Source organism: Podarcis raffonei, chromosome 4 (genome assembly GCF_027172205.1).
Source record: "Podarcis raffonei isolate rPodRaf1 chromosome 4, rPodRaf1.pri, whole genome shotgun sequence".
NCBI lineage: Eukaryota > Metazoa > Chordata > Lepidosauria > Squamata > Lacertidae > Podarcis > Podarcis raffonei.
In genome coordinates, this window is record NC_070605.1 from 38,232,308 (window position 1) to 38,247,862 (window position 15,555).

The 15,555-nt window shown below is 37.9% G+C and overlaps 2 protein-coding genes across 12 annotated transcripts in view; one reads left to right on the forward strand and one right to left on the reverse strand.

Annotated features, from left to right (window-relative positions):
* The window catches only part of BBX (BBX high mobility group box domain containing), a 125,433-nt gene that overhangs the window by 15,301 nt on the left and 94,577 nt on the right, over window positions 1-15,555 (forward strand). The window contains exon 1 of one of the 11 annotated variants that reach the window (XM_053386261.1): window positions 8,372-8,428. The exons of the other annotated variants lie outside the window; for them this stretch is intronic. The gene's annotated coding sequence lies outside the window, so the exon portion shown is untranslated. Of the gene's footprint in view, window positions 1-8,371; window positions 8,429-15,555 lie in introns of those variants that run through there. 11 annotated transcript variants of the gene reach the window in all.
* CD47 (CD47 molecule) overlaps window positions 207-15,555 on the reverse strand; it is a 231,861-nt gene continuing 216,512 nt past the window's right edge. Inside the window, exon 10 of the mRNA XM_053386274.1 lies at window positions 207-220. Within this exon, the coding sequence (XP_053242249.1) occupies window positions 214-220 (7 nt within the window). The 3' untranslated portion in view covers window positions 207-213. The remainder of the gene's footprint in view (window positions 221-15,555) is intronic.

The window sequence follows — 15,555 nt, forward strand, 5'->3', positions numbered from 1 at the left end:
TATATTGGCTTTTGCCAGCCTTGCATTTTGGTGGACCTGTACCAAGCCATGCTGCTGACCCAAGAAAACACAGCCTTTAAAGCTGTGCTTTCCACATCTCTCTTGGTGTGCGTTCTGGGAGCTAGCCTGACTGCAGAAAAGATGATGACCAGTACTAAAATGACATCCTAACTAGAGAGCACCTTGCCCAAACATGTTGGCTCAGTGATTGCTTTAGTTTCTTTTAGGCACTAAGTAAAAACTGAGCTTTTTTACTCAAACTTTTAATGGAAAAAAAATTACACAGTTATTATGTGAGTCGTCATTATTATCTACTGTGAGTTGTTAGTTGTTTTAATTGCATCACATGTCTAAGTGCAATACACTTTTACACTACAGGCTGGATCATGCATTGGCTTCTCAGAGTGTGACACAACTGTAGATACTTGGTTGTAAAAAGCTCCCACTAGCACTTATGGAAAAGTGCTACAACTTAATTGCCTCCACTCACACCTTTCTGGATCCTACCCTTTATATTTTATTCTTGCATTATTTTAATGTGTGGCACATGCACATTGAGGAGAACTTGACTGAAAGATAAGTTATGAATCTTAAAGATGGATAGAATGAAATTTTTCCAATTACGTGTTGCTTCGTAAAATGTTACACATGTAGGTATCTGCATATATAATGGATGGTATTAAACTAAGTTTTACTCAGAATGAAAACATTGAAATGAATGAATATGATGTAAGTTAGGTCCATTAATTTCAGTGGGTCTACACTGACTGAATACAACTTAATTGACTACCACCCAGTACATGAACTTTTTACTCCAGCCTGCTCCCTGTTAAGTAAGAGATTTCATAGCTGCCATAAACATGGGTGATTCATCTAAAGCTTGGCTGCTTAAGATCCTATGGCCTTCTAGTTTCTTAAATGTGGCTCATGTACATATGCTCTTGCTTTCAAATTTACGGAAAAGCTTTTGCACCATCCAAATTCATAATTTGCCTACTTCCATTCTTCACAAAGTCTTTTAGGCCTTGCTTCCGAATTAAGCCTACCCCCAATGTCTTGAAGCCGGCCCCCCAACACTTACTTTTTTTGGTTTGACGGTTGCCGCTGACATTTTTAGAAAAAAATAAAGGATTAGTAGAAAGATTCCCTTATGCATTTCTGAATGTTTATTGCTTTGGAAGCAAGACATTTGCATTGTAGTGTAGAGCAGAATCAGCAGATCCAAGTAGCTTCCTTCATTAAATGGAGAATATATATAAATATAGGTGGATAGGGTATATCAGGAGCATATCAATGTTTTGTGGGAGAACAAACAATCTAAAACTTTTTGTACTGGCTAATTAATCTGAAAGACTTCAGACTTTGTGGTAAACATTTTAAAGACTCTGGAGTAACATACTTAAGAGAGATGGATTGTTTTGTGGATATGCAGTGAGGAGAACACACATGGTGGATGGTGGATAGCTATCAATAATTTTTCAGTAACTGTTTTATTTTTTTATTAGCAGTGGTGTATCAGAGAAGTATGCAGCTTTAGCATATATTTTTACAATTTCAGAAATGTCATTATTTACTTTCTACATGAACAGCATGGAGGTGGGGACAGTTAAAAAAAGTAAAGATTTAGACTCAGATTTTTCAAATTTGCATGTTCAAAATGCCTAAAAGTTGACGAATTACCTTCCCACAGACATGCATCTGACACCTTGACTGTACAGCTTTCAGTGAACACTCAATGTTTACCCGGGCCTTTGACACCTGAGTTGTGCATCTTCAGGATGCATGCTATTTCTGAGACTGTAATTTGTTTAACTATTTTTTATTCTGAATTTTACATTGTTGTAACCCGCCCTCTGAGCTGTTGGATATTTGTGTTTGGTTTTTGCATAACTTTTGGGTGCAGTGAGTTTTTTATTTTGTTACGTTTATGCTGCTTCTGATTTTGTTGATTTTGAGTTTTGTTTTGTATTCAAATTGGGCAGCATCTAATGATGTTTGTCTGCTTGTATGGTGGGAATCAACCTGCACAACAAGACTTCCACTTTCTCTTCTCTGCCCTCCACCCCCCCCCCATTTTCCCCAATCCAACACCCCCTTATAAATATCTCTAAAAGGATAAGTCTTGTTTCAACAATTATTGTTGACTGCCTTCTAGGCCCTCTGTGTTAGAAAGGTAGGCTAAATTATGAAACTAATAATGCTAATAAATGTAACAGACTTATATTATTTTGCTGCATGTGCACCTTGAAAGTGCATTTGTGCAGCAATTGCATTCAGTAGCAGGAAGTAAACATAGAACAGCCCGTGATGTTGCTTGCTTTTTTCGTTGCCTGCTTAAAACATTTAGGCAAGTGTATCCACACGTGAAGCAGTTGTGTATGTTCTATCTCTTTTTAGCTACTGTTGGTTTTAATAATCTTTTGAATGTTTTAAAATACCTGCTTTTAACCATTTTTTAATCAATAATTTTGTTTTGTTTTATAATTTTGTTAACCACTTGGAGGTTTTCTTAAAATCAAGTGGTATGTCAGTTTTGCTAAACAAATAAATAATGTAGGCTTTCTGGAAAAGTTTGAATTGGAAAATTTTCTGGTGCAGGTTACGATTCTTTATTTATTTTACTTATATTTAGTAAACAAAGCTAAAAAAATTGAAACTACTAAACCCACCTAATATTTATATGCAATTGGCATCCATACATGGTTACTAAAAGAATGTATGAAATGGAAAAAAATCCATAAAATATAAAGTACTGTAAAAGTCTCCCCCCCCCCCCAATCCCAGAGTAGAGCTGTGATGAAACTTGTTTATTTTATGCTGGTTTTGGGATGAGTATATAGTACTCTATCCTATAAATCGCTTTGCTGATGGAACTGATTCCATGGTGGCTATAATCCTAGGAAATAAAATGTAGGTGAACCACCCTGAGATTTTATGAACAGTAGTAGTAGTAGTAGTAGTAGTAGTAGGTTGTCGTCTGTTTTCTTTTAAAGACTACGGATTGCAGCACAATCCATTACTGATTTGAGGCAGGTGTACCAATTAGTGAGCAAATTAAATGTTGATATTAGATTTCCAGGTTTCATGGGAAATGTATGTGATGAAAAAGGAATGTCATGTTTGTAAGTAGAAATCATCAAAGGTAGAAACAGGAAAAAATATCTATATGATGACATATTATTCATTGTCCTATGCAAAAATTGGAAAAAGGACTGCATCTTGGAGTTGCTTCCGTTTCTTCAAGATTTCTGGCAGAATTAAAAGAAAATCACTTACTAAGCCATGCAGCTATTAAAAGCTTAGGTGCACTTGCCATGGGGGGACTTGGCAGTCCTTGTTCTTTTTAGGAGATGTTTCTCAAAGCATATATATCAAGCTATATCAGCTATAAGAAGCTAAGAAGAGGTTTGCTAGATCAGACAATGGCTGGTCAGCTGTCCACAAGCATAAATAGAAGATTATGAAATCAAATTCTGTATTTCCATCAAATCCATGCTTTTTATTTCAGTTTTATTACTTTTCTGCCAGACAGTATTTCATATGTATTTCACATAGTACTTTACCCTGCTTGTCTTTATTACTACTGCTGGTATGTCACTGGTGATACTCAATGGCAGTGGTAATAAACCCTTACAGTAATTAATGCCAAAAGTACACCAGTGGGAACTGGTTGAGGACTGTATCCCATAGTTTGTGAATAGAAGGTAGCTCACAAACTGATTGTTCTCTTTTGACATAGCCAAGCCAAATTTATGGATTTGAGACTAATGCCAAGTAGCAACTTGTCCATGGTCTGGCTTGATCCCGAAACCCAAACCATGGGGCACCTTTGTACTATTAAACATTATTCTTTTCACATGTGTTTTACATACAGGATTTGGAAGTTTGTGTGAGACTCTGTTGTCAGAGAAAGTAATAAGCCACAGTTGTCCATGCATTGGTAACCCCGGTTGGATTACTGCAGTTAGATTACTGCACAAACTTTGCTCCACTCTATGTGGAACTCTGTGTGGGCTTGATCCAGAAGTTCCAGCTACTGCAAAATGTAACAACTAGATTACTTGTGGGACAAGCTGTCACCAGCATATAACACCTTGCTTCTCAGGTTTACACTGGCTGCCAGTTTGCTACTGGGCCAAGTCCAAGGTGTTGCTACTAACATGTAAAGTCCCTATATTGCTCAGGACCAGGTGAGGAATTAATCTGTTTAATCACTGTTTGCAAGTTTTCTAGAAGCAACTATATGTACAATCTCCCCACTTTCCCCTTTATTTTCATTTCCTTTACTATTTACTTGATTCCATATCCTCTCCTTTTGCCACTTTATCTTCCAATTTGATGAAATTTGGAACAGCACAGTATAGTCAGAGACACTCACTACTCCCATTGGAGTTGTGTGACTCACGCTTCATAAAATGCTGTCACCAATAAGACATGCAAAATAGTTTTGAGTCTGCCCATACTCCTGTTTTCTCTAGTGGCACCCAAAGTTTGAGAAACTATGTCTCAACAAGAATGTGTATGCCGTGATAAGATTAGTTAGGAGCCACAGGAATTCCTAACTTCAGCTAGTGTGTTAAGACTATTTCTCTTAATTATCCTACTCACATTGTTGATCTTTATTATTTACAACAGTCTCTGGCAATGAATTCCAAAGAGAATTTCTGTGTTGTATGAAATACACTAAATGAAATTAATTTCACTACGCTTTCAGGCCCTTTTGATACATCAGTTCAATGATAGCCATAACATTTATAACAACAGTAGAAAGAATTTTCCTAACTTCTAGTTATAAACAAGAGTTCTTCTGTGAAACTAAATATTTAGTTGAGAAATTGGTGAGAAATTTTAATTCTGACATTAGTGATAGCCCAGAAGCTATATCAGGGGAGATTCCTCCCACTCTTGATTAACTTTTTTACTTGTTACTCTCTCTCTCTTTCTCTCTGAAATATATAAAACAGAGCAGCCTGGATACTTAGGTGATGTGCAGATTTTTAATTTGGGGAACTATGTTGATGAGTATTTTTACATACTTAATATCTAACTGGTTGCCATATTTATATTAATATTTATAAGATTTTTCTTTTAGCTTCGGGTAACTTGCTTGAGACTTTTTTTTGTTGATTTTGCTAAACTTACTCCTTGTTCTGCACAGTTGTATTATGTGATACACCATAGTTGTGCTTATGGTGTGCATGACAATAGATATCAACCTCACTGTGAGGTGTCAGTTAGGCTTATTGCCGCTACAATTTTAGGCGCTAATTTCTACTATTTTACTATGGACAGAGATGTTTTTAAATCTTTAATGCAAAAAAATAATATTTAGGATTAGTGTATTTTCTTGTTCCAAGCCTGTAATCCTGTATACACTTTCTAAGCAATGAGAGCCCTATTGAGCACAGCAGAACCTAACTTCTAAGTAAATGTGTGCATAGTACTGTGTTATTAGAGTTCTGCCTCTAGACATAGATGATATGTGCGGCATTAGCTGAGTAGACTATTTTCTAGAACCATTGAAAAGTGTTGTATAAGATCAAACTAATTAAACAGTAAGCTTAAATAAATCTTAAAAACAGGTTGTACCAAGGCTGCTGGGAAAAAGGAATTTAACAATGGTTGATTGTTATGGGAATAAACCATTGTTATGTTCCTTCTTCCCTGCAGGCCTTGGTGCAACCTGGTACCTGCAAAGCACCTAAAAGAGCCTCATTTGAATGTCTGCTACCTCCGGCCACATTCTGCTTTAACACTTAAAGGTAAAGGACCCCTGACAGTTAAGTCCAGTCGCAGACGACTAGGGTTTCAGCGCTCATCTCGCTTTACAGGCCAAGGGAGCTGGCGTTTGTCTGCAGACAGTTTTTCCGGGTCATGTGGCCAGCATGACTAAGCCGCTTCTGGCAAAACCAGAGCAGCACACAGAAACGCCGTTTACTTTCCTGCCGGAGCGGTACCTATTTATCTGCTTGCTTTGGAACTGCTAGGTTGGCAGGAGCTGGGACCGAGCAACGGGAGCTCACCCCATCGGGGGGATTCAAACCACCGACCTCTTGATTGGCAAGCCCGAAAGGCTCAGTGGTTTAGACCACAGCACCACCTGCGTCCAGCCTTAACACTTACCAGATGCAAACTCACAGTTTTACTATCAGCCAAAATTCTCCTCTACCCCAACCTCTCTGTTTGCCATCTAGTCTGATGAAGGGTTTTGGAAAACATAAAAACGTATGCACTATTTAGCTGCCTTTACTTTATGTGTGTCTTATACAAAGTTTGCTTGGTGCATGCACAAAATTAAGTGATATATATATATATGTATGTAACCCAAGTCATGGCTTGCTGCTTGTGAAACTTGCTTTTAATCATTGGAACAACTATTTGAAAGCCCATATCCCCACTGTTTCTGTAGTAAAGTGCAGTGCACAGGACTCCATAGTAGCATTTTCTAATTTTGATTTAAGTTGTGATAGTTTAGACCAAGCTTCAAACTAGCTAATGTGACCAGAAAAGTCTTGCTGAAATCAGTGGATTAATAGGTCATTTTCTGGAGCAAATGGTTTGCAATCTTAAATAATAGCACCGAACACTTGCCTCAAAATGTCATGGTCTCTGTAACTTAAAAGGTTCACACTGATCTGAAGCCTGCTTCATAATCACCATTCTGCCGGAGTATATCTGTTTTATATTTCTAGTAAATATTTTAACAGTAAAATTATTTTCCCCCTGCCTTCCTTTCTGTTCTAGTTCACATTCTAACAGCTTCTGAGATGCATTTTGTAGTAACAACAACAATAATATCCTCAATCCATGCATGTTATTCTTCTCAAAGTGAGATGGATGGCTCAAGTTGATAAAAAAAAAATCCCATAGCAAACCTGTTTTGCTATATGCAGCACATTCTAAACCACACAGCTTTTGGAGTGAAATTTCCCACGCAAGTCACTTGATCCACAAAGAGTACCAACTGCCTAGTTGGTTTTTTAAAAATAATAATAATGAAATTCATGCATTCAAAAAAGAGCAACAGATTTACAATTTAGAAATATTGTATAACTATATGTAATAACATTTTATTTCTTTCTGCACACAAAACTATTGCTTGGGAAAGTATGTTGAGGATGCTTAAGTTGTGCTGAATACTGTAGTCTATAGTTCATTTAAATTAGGTTGGATTTGTATTCTTGCCTTTATACTATGGAAACATTAGTGGGTGTGCTATCTAGAAGCACAGGGAGGGAATTCTTCATTAGTCATTACAATTCAGATTTAGGTTATGGTCCGCTTTCGTTTTCTAAGCTCTTCTAGAAAAGCGGATTGATGGCAGTGTCATCCAAAGACAGTTTGTTGTCTGATGTGAAGGGTAAGATGCCCCCTTCCCCTCCCGTTCAGCATACAGAAGCTGAAGTAAGTTAACATTTACTTCAGTAATGACAACACTACTGCACAGCATATATTCTACGCTTTGCCTAAGAACAGCAATCTAGTTTAGGGAATGCAGAGCAGGCTAGGTAGCACCCACAGCTTTGCTCTTAAATAACGGGCTGCTGCTCAGTCACTATTCTACCTGATGCCTGCCCACTTACACAGATTCCGCAGTGCCAGTGTGCATTTTGTGAGCAAAGCAACCAATACCTGCTGGAGTGCATGGCTTGGGCTGTGTCTTGTCTTTCTACCGGGTCACTTGATCAGATGATGATGATTTTATTAGTTGTACCCTGCCCATCTGACTGGGTTGCCCCAAAAATATATAAAAACATAATAAAGCATTCTACATTAAAAGAGATCTTTCCCAGGGGGTCTTTGCCCAGTTGTGCTGTCATTGGGATTCTAGGAGAAGATGACTAAATGAGTCATCCAGCCATCCCAGGCCAGCAACACACAAGCAGTGCTGCTGGGACGCAGATTTAAGGGATGGGGACAGCCAGGAGCAGAGACTCGGGGTGGCGAGGACAGCTGGAGGATTTTGACCAGGCCCCCTAGCATCTGCCAGCTGAGGCAGTCATGTTCTGTCTCGTGGTAGCCTCAGCTTTGATTCACTGACAAATCATAGTTTATACTAGGAATGAGCTTACCTCTTACCTCTCTAACATTTAGTATGCCATTTCCGTAGCATTTTGTCCTGCTTCAAAAGCTACATGACAAGAAATTGAAACCTAAACAGAGGACAGCCACAAACCTATCAAAGAGCTTTAATAATATAACATGAAAGGAACTAACAACACTGAGATAATGCCATGGGCATACATTGTTTTGAAATCTTTCTGTGGGAACATGTGGGTATTATAAATAGTAGGCCCCAGACTGGCGAGCCTTACCTACAGCATAGCTGTCAACCTTCCCTTTTTTTGCAGGAAATTCGCTTATTCCAGAGCCGCTTCCTGCTGCTATCCTGGATTGTTAGATATCCCGTAGACTGTCTGCGGGACAGGTGAGGGTGCTGATCCCTTATTTTCAAATCCGAAAGTTGACAGCTATGCTGTTGATCCCTTATTTTCGAGGCTGCTGATCCCTTATTTTCAAATCTGAAAGTTAACAGCTATGATCTACAGAGGTTCATCTCTGTATCTTTTGAGCATGTTCAGTTGGAGGGTAAAGACCTACTAGACTTGACAAAACACTAAAGTAGAACTTGGGGAACAAACGTCCTGAAACTGGCCTTATGTGCCTGTGTTGTGCCTTAAGGTATGACTTTTGCCACATTTATTCCAGATCAAATTAAATAATATATCAAAGAATTAAAATTTGTTGTCCTAATATCCCCACAAGGAAGTCAGAATGCTAGGCATATATTTTCCCCTGCTCTTTCAACCACAGTTCTGTGAGACTGAGAGAAGTGACTGGTCTAAGGTCATCTGTTAATCCTTGTGGGCAATCAAAAATGATAACCTGGGTCTCCCCAGCCTTAAGTCCAACACATTAACCAGTTCTGTTTTTCTAGAAAAGAGGCGCTAGAACTCACCATGAGCACTTCCCTTGTTCTATTATAATGACAATGGTGCCCACCTGAGAGATGCTAGAACAGGGTTCTGGTGAGTTCCGGATGAAAGAAAGCCCTGACCATGATACATAAGTTTTCTTTTAAAGTTAGTTAACCACTTAACTTAACCACTTTTGTAGTATTTTAACTGTAAATAAAGAGAGAATGATACTCATGTTAATAAATATGTGCAGGAACAAATGTCAAAAAAATTGGGGGGGGGGGATAAAAAAAGAATACTGATATCAAAACAAACCATCACCAGTTCACATTATGGGTACAGTACCTGCATCTTAAGTTAACTATATAAGTTAATTTAAGCCAACCAGATGTCCAAATAGGTATCCATATGAAACTAATGTATATATTTGTTTAAATGTAGCCAGAGCAGTGAGGCCCTCAGACCATTGTATAATAGATGGTTGGTATTTATCCTTCCAGGCTCACAATCTATAAGTCTCTTAGCAACCATAAGGGCTCAAAAAGCCCACTTTTGTTGTCCTGCTGTTATTCCTCATACCACAGGAATATAATTTAGAAGTAAATGAGCATCTGCAAATATCAATGATTTTGCCCCCCTCCCAAACTGATGTGGATAACAACTTCAGTCCAAAGAGAATATCATATGCCTCAATGAGGAACTGCAGTTTATATCAAGTCATCCTCCGCGCAGGTTAACGTCATTTATTTTGAGATAACATATACAAAGTAAAACTGCAGAAATTGCAGACTTTAAGAACATGGTATAATGTAGCACACCAAACAGACAAGATGACAACAACAACAAAGATTAAAAAAAAAACCAGTTAAACAATCCAAATAGCAATAAGGAAAGGTAAGAAATGGGTGGGGTGGAGAGGGTGGGATAGGAGATCAAGTTATCATAACCGAGTCCCTCTAAAGGCAGTTTTGAGATTGCGGAGGGACTAGTCCCACTTCTACTGCATTAATTAAAAAAGGAAGGGGAATCAAATAGATTTGAATATTTGTGATGGTTTTGTAGTTTGTACACCAAGGACTGTGTGTATTTATTCCTTACTTTGATATTGCAATGTTCTGCCTAATATGGCCCATGATGGTCACTTGAAAGCAGTGGTTGCTGTGCTCTTGAAGCGCACTGACCACATTATTGACAGATACACTATTCATTCTAGAACTGAGTTCAGGGGAAACTGCTTCTGCCTGAAGCATTGAGGGAGCCCAGTCTTTTTTAACATTTACATTGCTGGTAGGTATATGTATAGAGAGCAAAGCAAGATGAAGCCAGGCTCATCCAGTAGTAGAAGGGGGAAATCAGCAGCTATTTTTAGGTACATTTGGATGCAACCTAGGTGAAGAAAACATGGTATTCAGAACATATGCCAAATGATCATAGATTTCCAGATTTCAAACTCAATTTATTTGCAGTCAGATACCTAAAATGCAGAAGAGAATAACCATATAACTTAATGAGATATCCACATTTGTGAAACCATGACATTGTTCCACATAGCACAGTTTTGATAGTCTTTTCTCCTGCACTGATTGTAATTTCAACTAACTCAATTTCAAATCTGTTGCCTTTGGAAGAAACTGAAAACTTCCCAATATTATTAATATGCGTGATTTGCACAGAAGGTACTTCTAAGATAACTGAACAGAGACAGAAACCATAGACATTTATTTTACAAAGAAGTAGAAAGGGGTTTGTGGGCTCAAGACTTGTTCCTGTAGTGTTAAATCATAGTTTGCCATTATGTCTGGACCATCTACTGAGTTGGGTGATGCTGTTCCAAGGAGGGGGGTGAGTCATTTTATTATGTTCTGATATTTAAATATGTAATTTTTATAGTTGGATATATGTGCCTGCATCTAAAAAAAAATATGTAAGGGATAAACGAGAAGCCAGTTAGATAGATATAAACTGATAGTATCAACTTATTGATAGCATCAACATGTTGGGAGAACCTTCTTATAGACAAAATATGGGAAGACATTAAGATTCTCATCTTAATATCCTTAGCTATGCATGGAAAGTCTCATTGAAGTTAATGGGCTAAAACACATAAAAATTAGTGCAGAGCTGCATCCTGAATGAATAATTGATCATTGTCAATTTCCTGTACAAGTGTTCACTGAGGGGAGAGAAAATTTCATGCCTCTGAAAACAGATCTTTCATTAATACCCAAAAGCCAGAGAGAACTTATGGAGGGTTTTTGGGTAACTCCCCCCCCCCCCCCGCTAGGACCAGTTGAAAGTTGCAGTAATATACATGGCAATGACCTGGTTCACACTTCACATTAACACATAAGCTAAACTGTTGCTTAATGTGAACAAGCAGGGTGTTGGTACACTCTGCTCAAACATTTTTACAATTCTGTTTCTGCTGCTGCCGCACAATGAATGAAGCAAGCCTGAGTCTGTCTTGTCACCTTATCAAACCTAGGCTTGTAGCTTTACCCCTCCATACAAACAACGAGAAACAAGCCAAAAATGAACTTTAGTTACTGCTCAGAGTTATTTAGAGAGAGAGAGGAAAAAAACAAGCTTGGATTCTAGACAGCACAACAATCCAGACTCTGGCTTGCGATGTCTGGCGCAGCATCATCAAGAGGAGTTGGGGGTGCCACAGAAACTTTAGAGCAGCATGTTCCAGCATTCAGCAAATTCCCGTTAAATCATAGTTTGCTTTCAACCAAGGTTTAATGTGGTATGCAAAACTTATGTGATTTTGTAATTTCAGAACCTATTCATTCTTTATTGCTTGGCATAATGGTGCTTAATTCGTTAAGTACTTAATTCGTTCTGGAGGTCTGTTCTTAACCTGAAACTGTTCTTAAGCTGAAACACCACTTTAGCTAATTGGGCCTCCTGCTGCTGCCGCGCTGCCGGAGCACGATTTCTGTTCTCATCCTGAAGCAAAGTTCTTAACCCGAGGTACTATTTCTGGGTTAGCGGAGTTTGTAACCTGAAGCATATGTAACCTGAAGCATATGTAACCCGAGGTACCACTGTACATTAGGTGTTGCTAATTGGGGTTTCCCCACAAATTCCTGTGAAGTTATCATGTTTTCACCTTCGTGTTTAAGGATGTTTTCATGTCCACAAGAATACTGGATCTGAATATGCACACGTTTCTTGATACAAAAGTGGCAAAGAAAGTTGTACATATTGTACAAGAAGAACATATTGTAAAGCGTAGAAACGTCTTACGCATTCATAACTCCAGGTGTCGTTATATGGCTGTGTCAGGGACAAGTGGCAAGTAAGGTCTCGGATGTCTGGAAGGCTCAGTTTCTGAATCCAACAGAAATATCAGTCTATATTGAAAAGCTTTGCCTCATTTGTGCAATTCATTTTAGCCTGTGGGAATTGAAAATAAAGCTATAATTTTTCACAAGAGTCTATTTTGACATGAAACTGCCTTCAGAGCATAAATGAAACATGTGAACTTGTAAGCTATTGTTTTCCTTTGGTACATATATTCTGTTTAAATTATTTCAAGGATAATTATGTATTTAATTATCAAGGAACTTGCATACTGGGTGTCACTAGTGATTTATGCAGTGCAATATCCGGCCCATAGCATCAGTAAGTGCTAAATGCTCCAGAGAAGGAAACCAGGGCACATAGGAAATGACACATGCCCTGTTGTTCACTTCCAGCTTCTGGCAGTCAGATCTTTGGGGATACTTTTAGAATAAGTGCACATGATGCCTGATAGTTATTTGAGTCTTCCAGGAATTCGTCTAATCCCTTTCTGGCTCCCAGTTACAATTTTACTGATCATGGTATCCTAGAGCAATGAGTTCCACAGGTTAATTTGTACATTCTGTACAAAAGTATTATTGTTTTGCACCTGCTACTTTATTGATTTAATTTCTTCCAGAAACAAATCTATTGACCTTTACCTTAAACTTTTACAACTTTCGTATGAAAGCTCTTACATAGGCCTATTAATATAGCAACAACAAACATGTTTATTCTAGTTGCGGAAGAATTCCACACTGTGTTTAAAATAAAAGGGCACTCTGGATTAACAAGTGGTGTGTTTTACATTTCAAAATATTTCATAAAATGTATTGTTTGTACAAATCTAGTGCCTCACAATGAGATATCATTACCAATGACATTTTTAATAAGCAGCGACCACTAATAAAGTATTAACACCATGGTGTATTTATTATAATCAACCTATAAGTTTCTATTTAGAGCTTATTCACTTAGAGTAGCTTGCGTATATACAGATGTATAACCTTTATCAGAAAGGTGGGTTATACATTTGTCAACCTACATTTCCCAGTATAATTAAAGAACATGTGGAAAACTCTGTTGGAAGGAATCCCAATATTCATCTTTTTGTATATAGCCCTTAAGGGTATCCCTTATTTAATATAATCATATTTGAAAGAGTTGTCCCCTGTTTCAAATCACCGTCCACAGGACATAAAAGATTCTCCTGGTGGCAGGTGACTGCTATATGACAGGCAGTTCCACGTTGTCCATTATAATTGTATTGATAAAGCAGAAAACTCACTTGATTGTGCAGAGGAGGTCATTTATGTGGCAGAGGGAATGAATAAATAATTACATTGACAAAAGAGGCAAAGGAATGACTTATCTTTGGTATTTAAAGAATGCTAACTAACTAGCTTCCCAAGAGATATGGACACGTATTTTCCAAATACTATCAAGTCTCTTGGTGATTCCGAAGGTCTCAATCCATTCTGATGTGTGCATCAGAAGCATTGCGTGCACCTAACCACCAGTAGATCACCTATTAGGACCAGGAGAGCAGAGAGTGGGATCTGGCTTGATTCCCCACTCCCCTAAGTATGATGTAATTATTAGATTAGCTGTGTTTAGGCATTTAAACTGTGCTCCTATTAACCCCTGGTGTGTGGGATTCCCCTCAGATTTTTGCACAATCTTGCATTTCTTCTGCTTGATTTTGGGTGATTTTCCTCCTTCCCCCACCCACACTGCAGCAAAAGTAAAAGGGGGGGGGGTAGAGAAGGGAAAGATCCATTGCACAAGCCACTTTCCACTTCAATGTTCACATGAGTACACACAACCACATATTGTTTTTTCTGTTTCATATGGCATATTCACCTAGTAGCATCTGTGTTTCCAAATAATCTACTCTATATAATGCACTGGTGTATCATTTAAAAAAGGAATCAATATATCAATATAGTGCTCAGTATGCCAAAGTCTTGAAGCATATCTAGATGGGGGATTATGTGATCTTTTTTCAGTGGATATAGTTCAGTTGTCTACAAATTAAGTAACTTTTAATATCCATCTAGAGTCAAAGTTTAAATTGTTGTACTGGGCTTTCTTTGAAATCACAAATGCATCTGAAATTCTCTTCTCTATATAGGTCTTAGATCAACAGTGATGAATTCAGCAGCAAAACTGGTTCACACGGTCACTTGAAGTGGTTACCTTTTTAGGTGCAGATTCTGGAATATGGCAGTGAAGCTAGTTTTTTGTGATATTAAAAAAAAAATAAGTATTTCATCTAAGAGCATGAACTTTGCATTTTGAAGTATCTGAGTGAAGAGTTGGCATAGCCGCAAACTCATCTGATTGCCCTAAGGCAGGCCACTATTTCAGTCTCTAGTCTCAGCCCTCCAGTTATAGTATGAGGCAAAATAGTGCTGACCTAATTTACAAATTGTTTTAAGAGCTGCCAAAATAATGTAAATGTTGAGGACTCCAGCTTCCATTTGTCCCAGCCAGTCACGAATGATGGAAGTTGCAGTGTAGCAGCGTTTGCAGTCACAGTTTCCCCATCCCTAGCCTAAAGTCATGGCAGAGATTAACTTTAATCCACAGGTTTGTGCCCGTGTGCGTGTACACACACAAATTTTTTTGGTTTTGTTTTGTTGTATTCAATTGTTTTTTTCTTTTGCTTTTTTTTTGTTGGGGAATTTTTTGTGGGGGTCTGGCCTGCTTTTTTTAAAAAATCAATGTTTTATTTGCTTTCGGATATGTGTAGGTGTTCCACAGGGTGTTTTTTTTTTGGGGGGGGAGGACATAGTTTAGAACATCATCAGCTTTCCACCTCCTGTGAAATAGGTATTTGATGCTGACCACAACAGTTTATTAGATTTCTGTATATGCCCTCAAGCCGCTGTAATTATCCAATAAAAATGAATTGTAGTTAAAAAAAAACACCCACCAAATAATATGATTCCTCAAAATATTTTTTGAGATTCAAAATTTTCGAGTAGGCGCTCTGGTGTTTTAAGTTTCCTGCCAAATTAGCTTCTGCTGCTGTTATGCTGTAAACCGAGCCTTCATTACTATTGCTTATGATAGTTAGTTTAATGTTTACTTCTAAAAATGGTTTGTCCCGTTTGCTATGGTGGTATTTAACAATGGGCACTGTTCTGCAGGAAGTTCTGTTGAAATAAACACTGAATGCATAAGGGCAGCAATTATTCAGTTAAATATGTGGTTATCAGGCTGGGGTATCCAGTGGTCCCTAGGATAGTTATTTATAGTTTGAATTAAATAATCTTCTATTTATTTTCATCTGTACAGGAACTGTAATAATAAAATAATCAGAAACCACAATACAGTGATACCT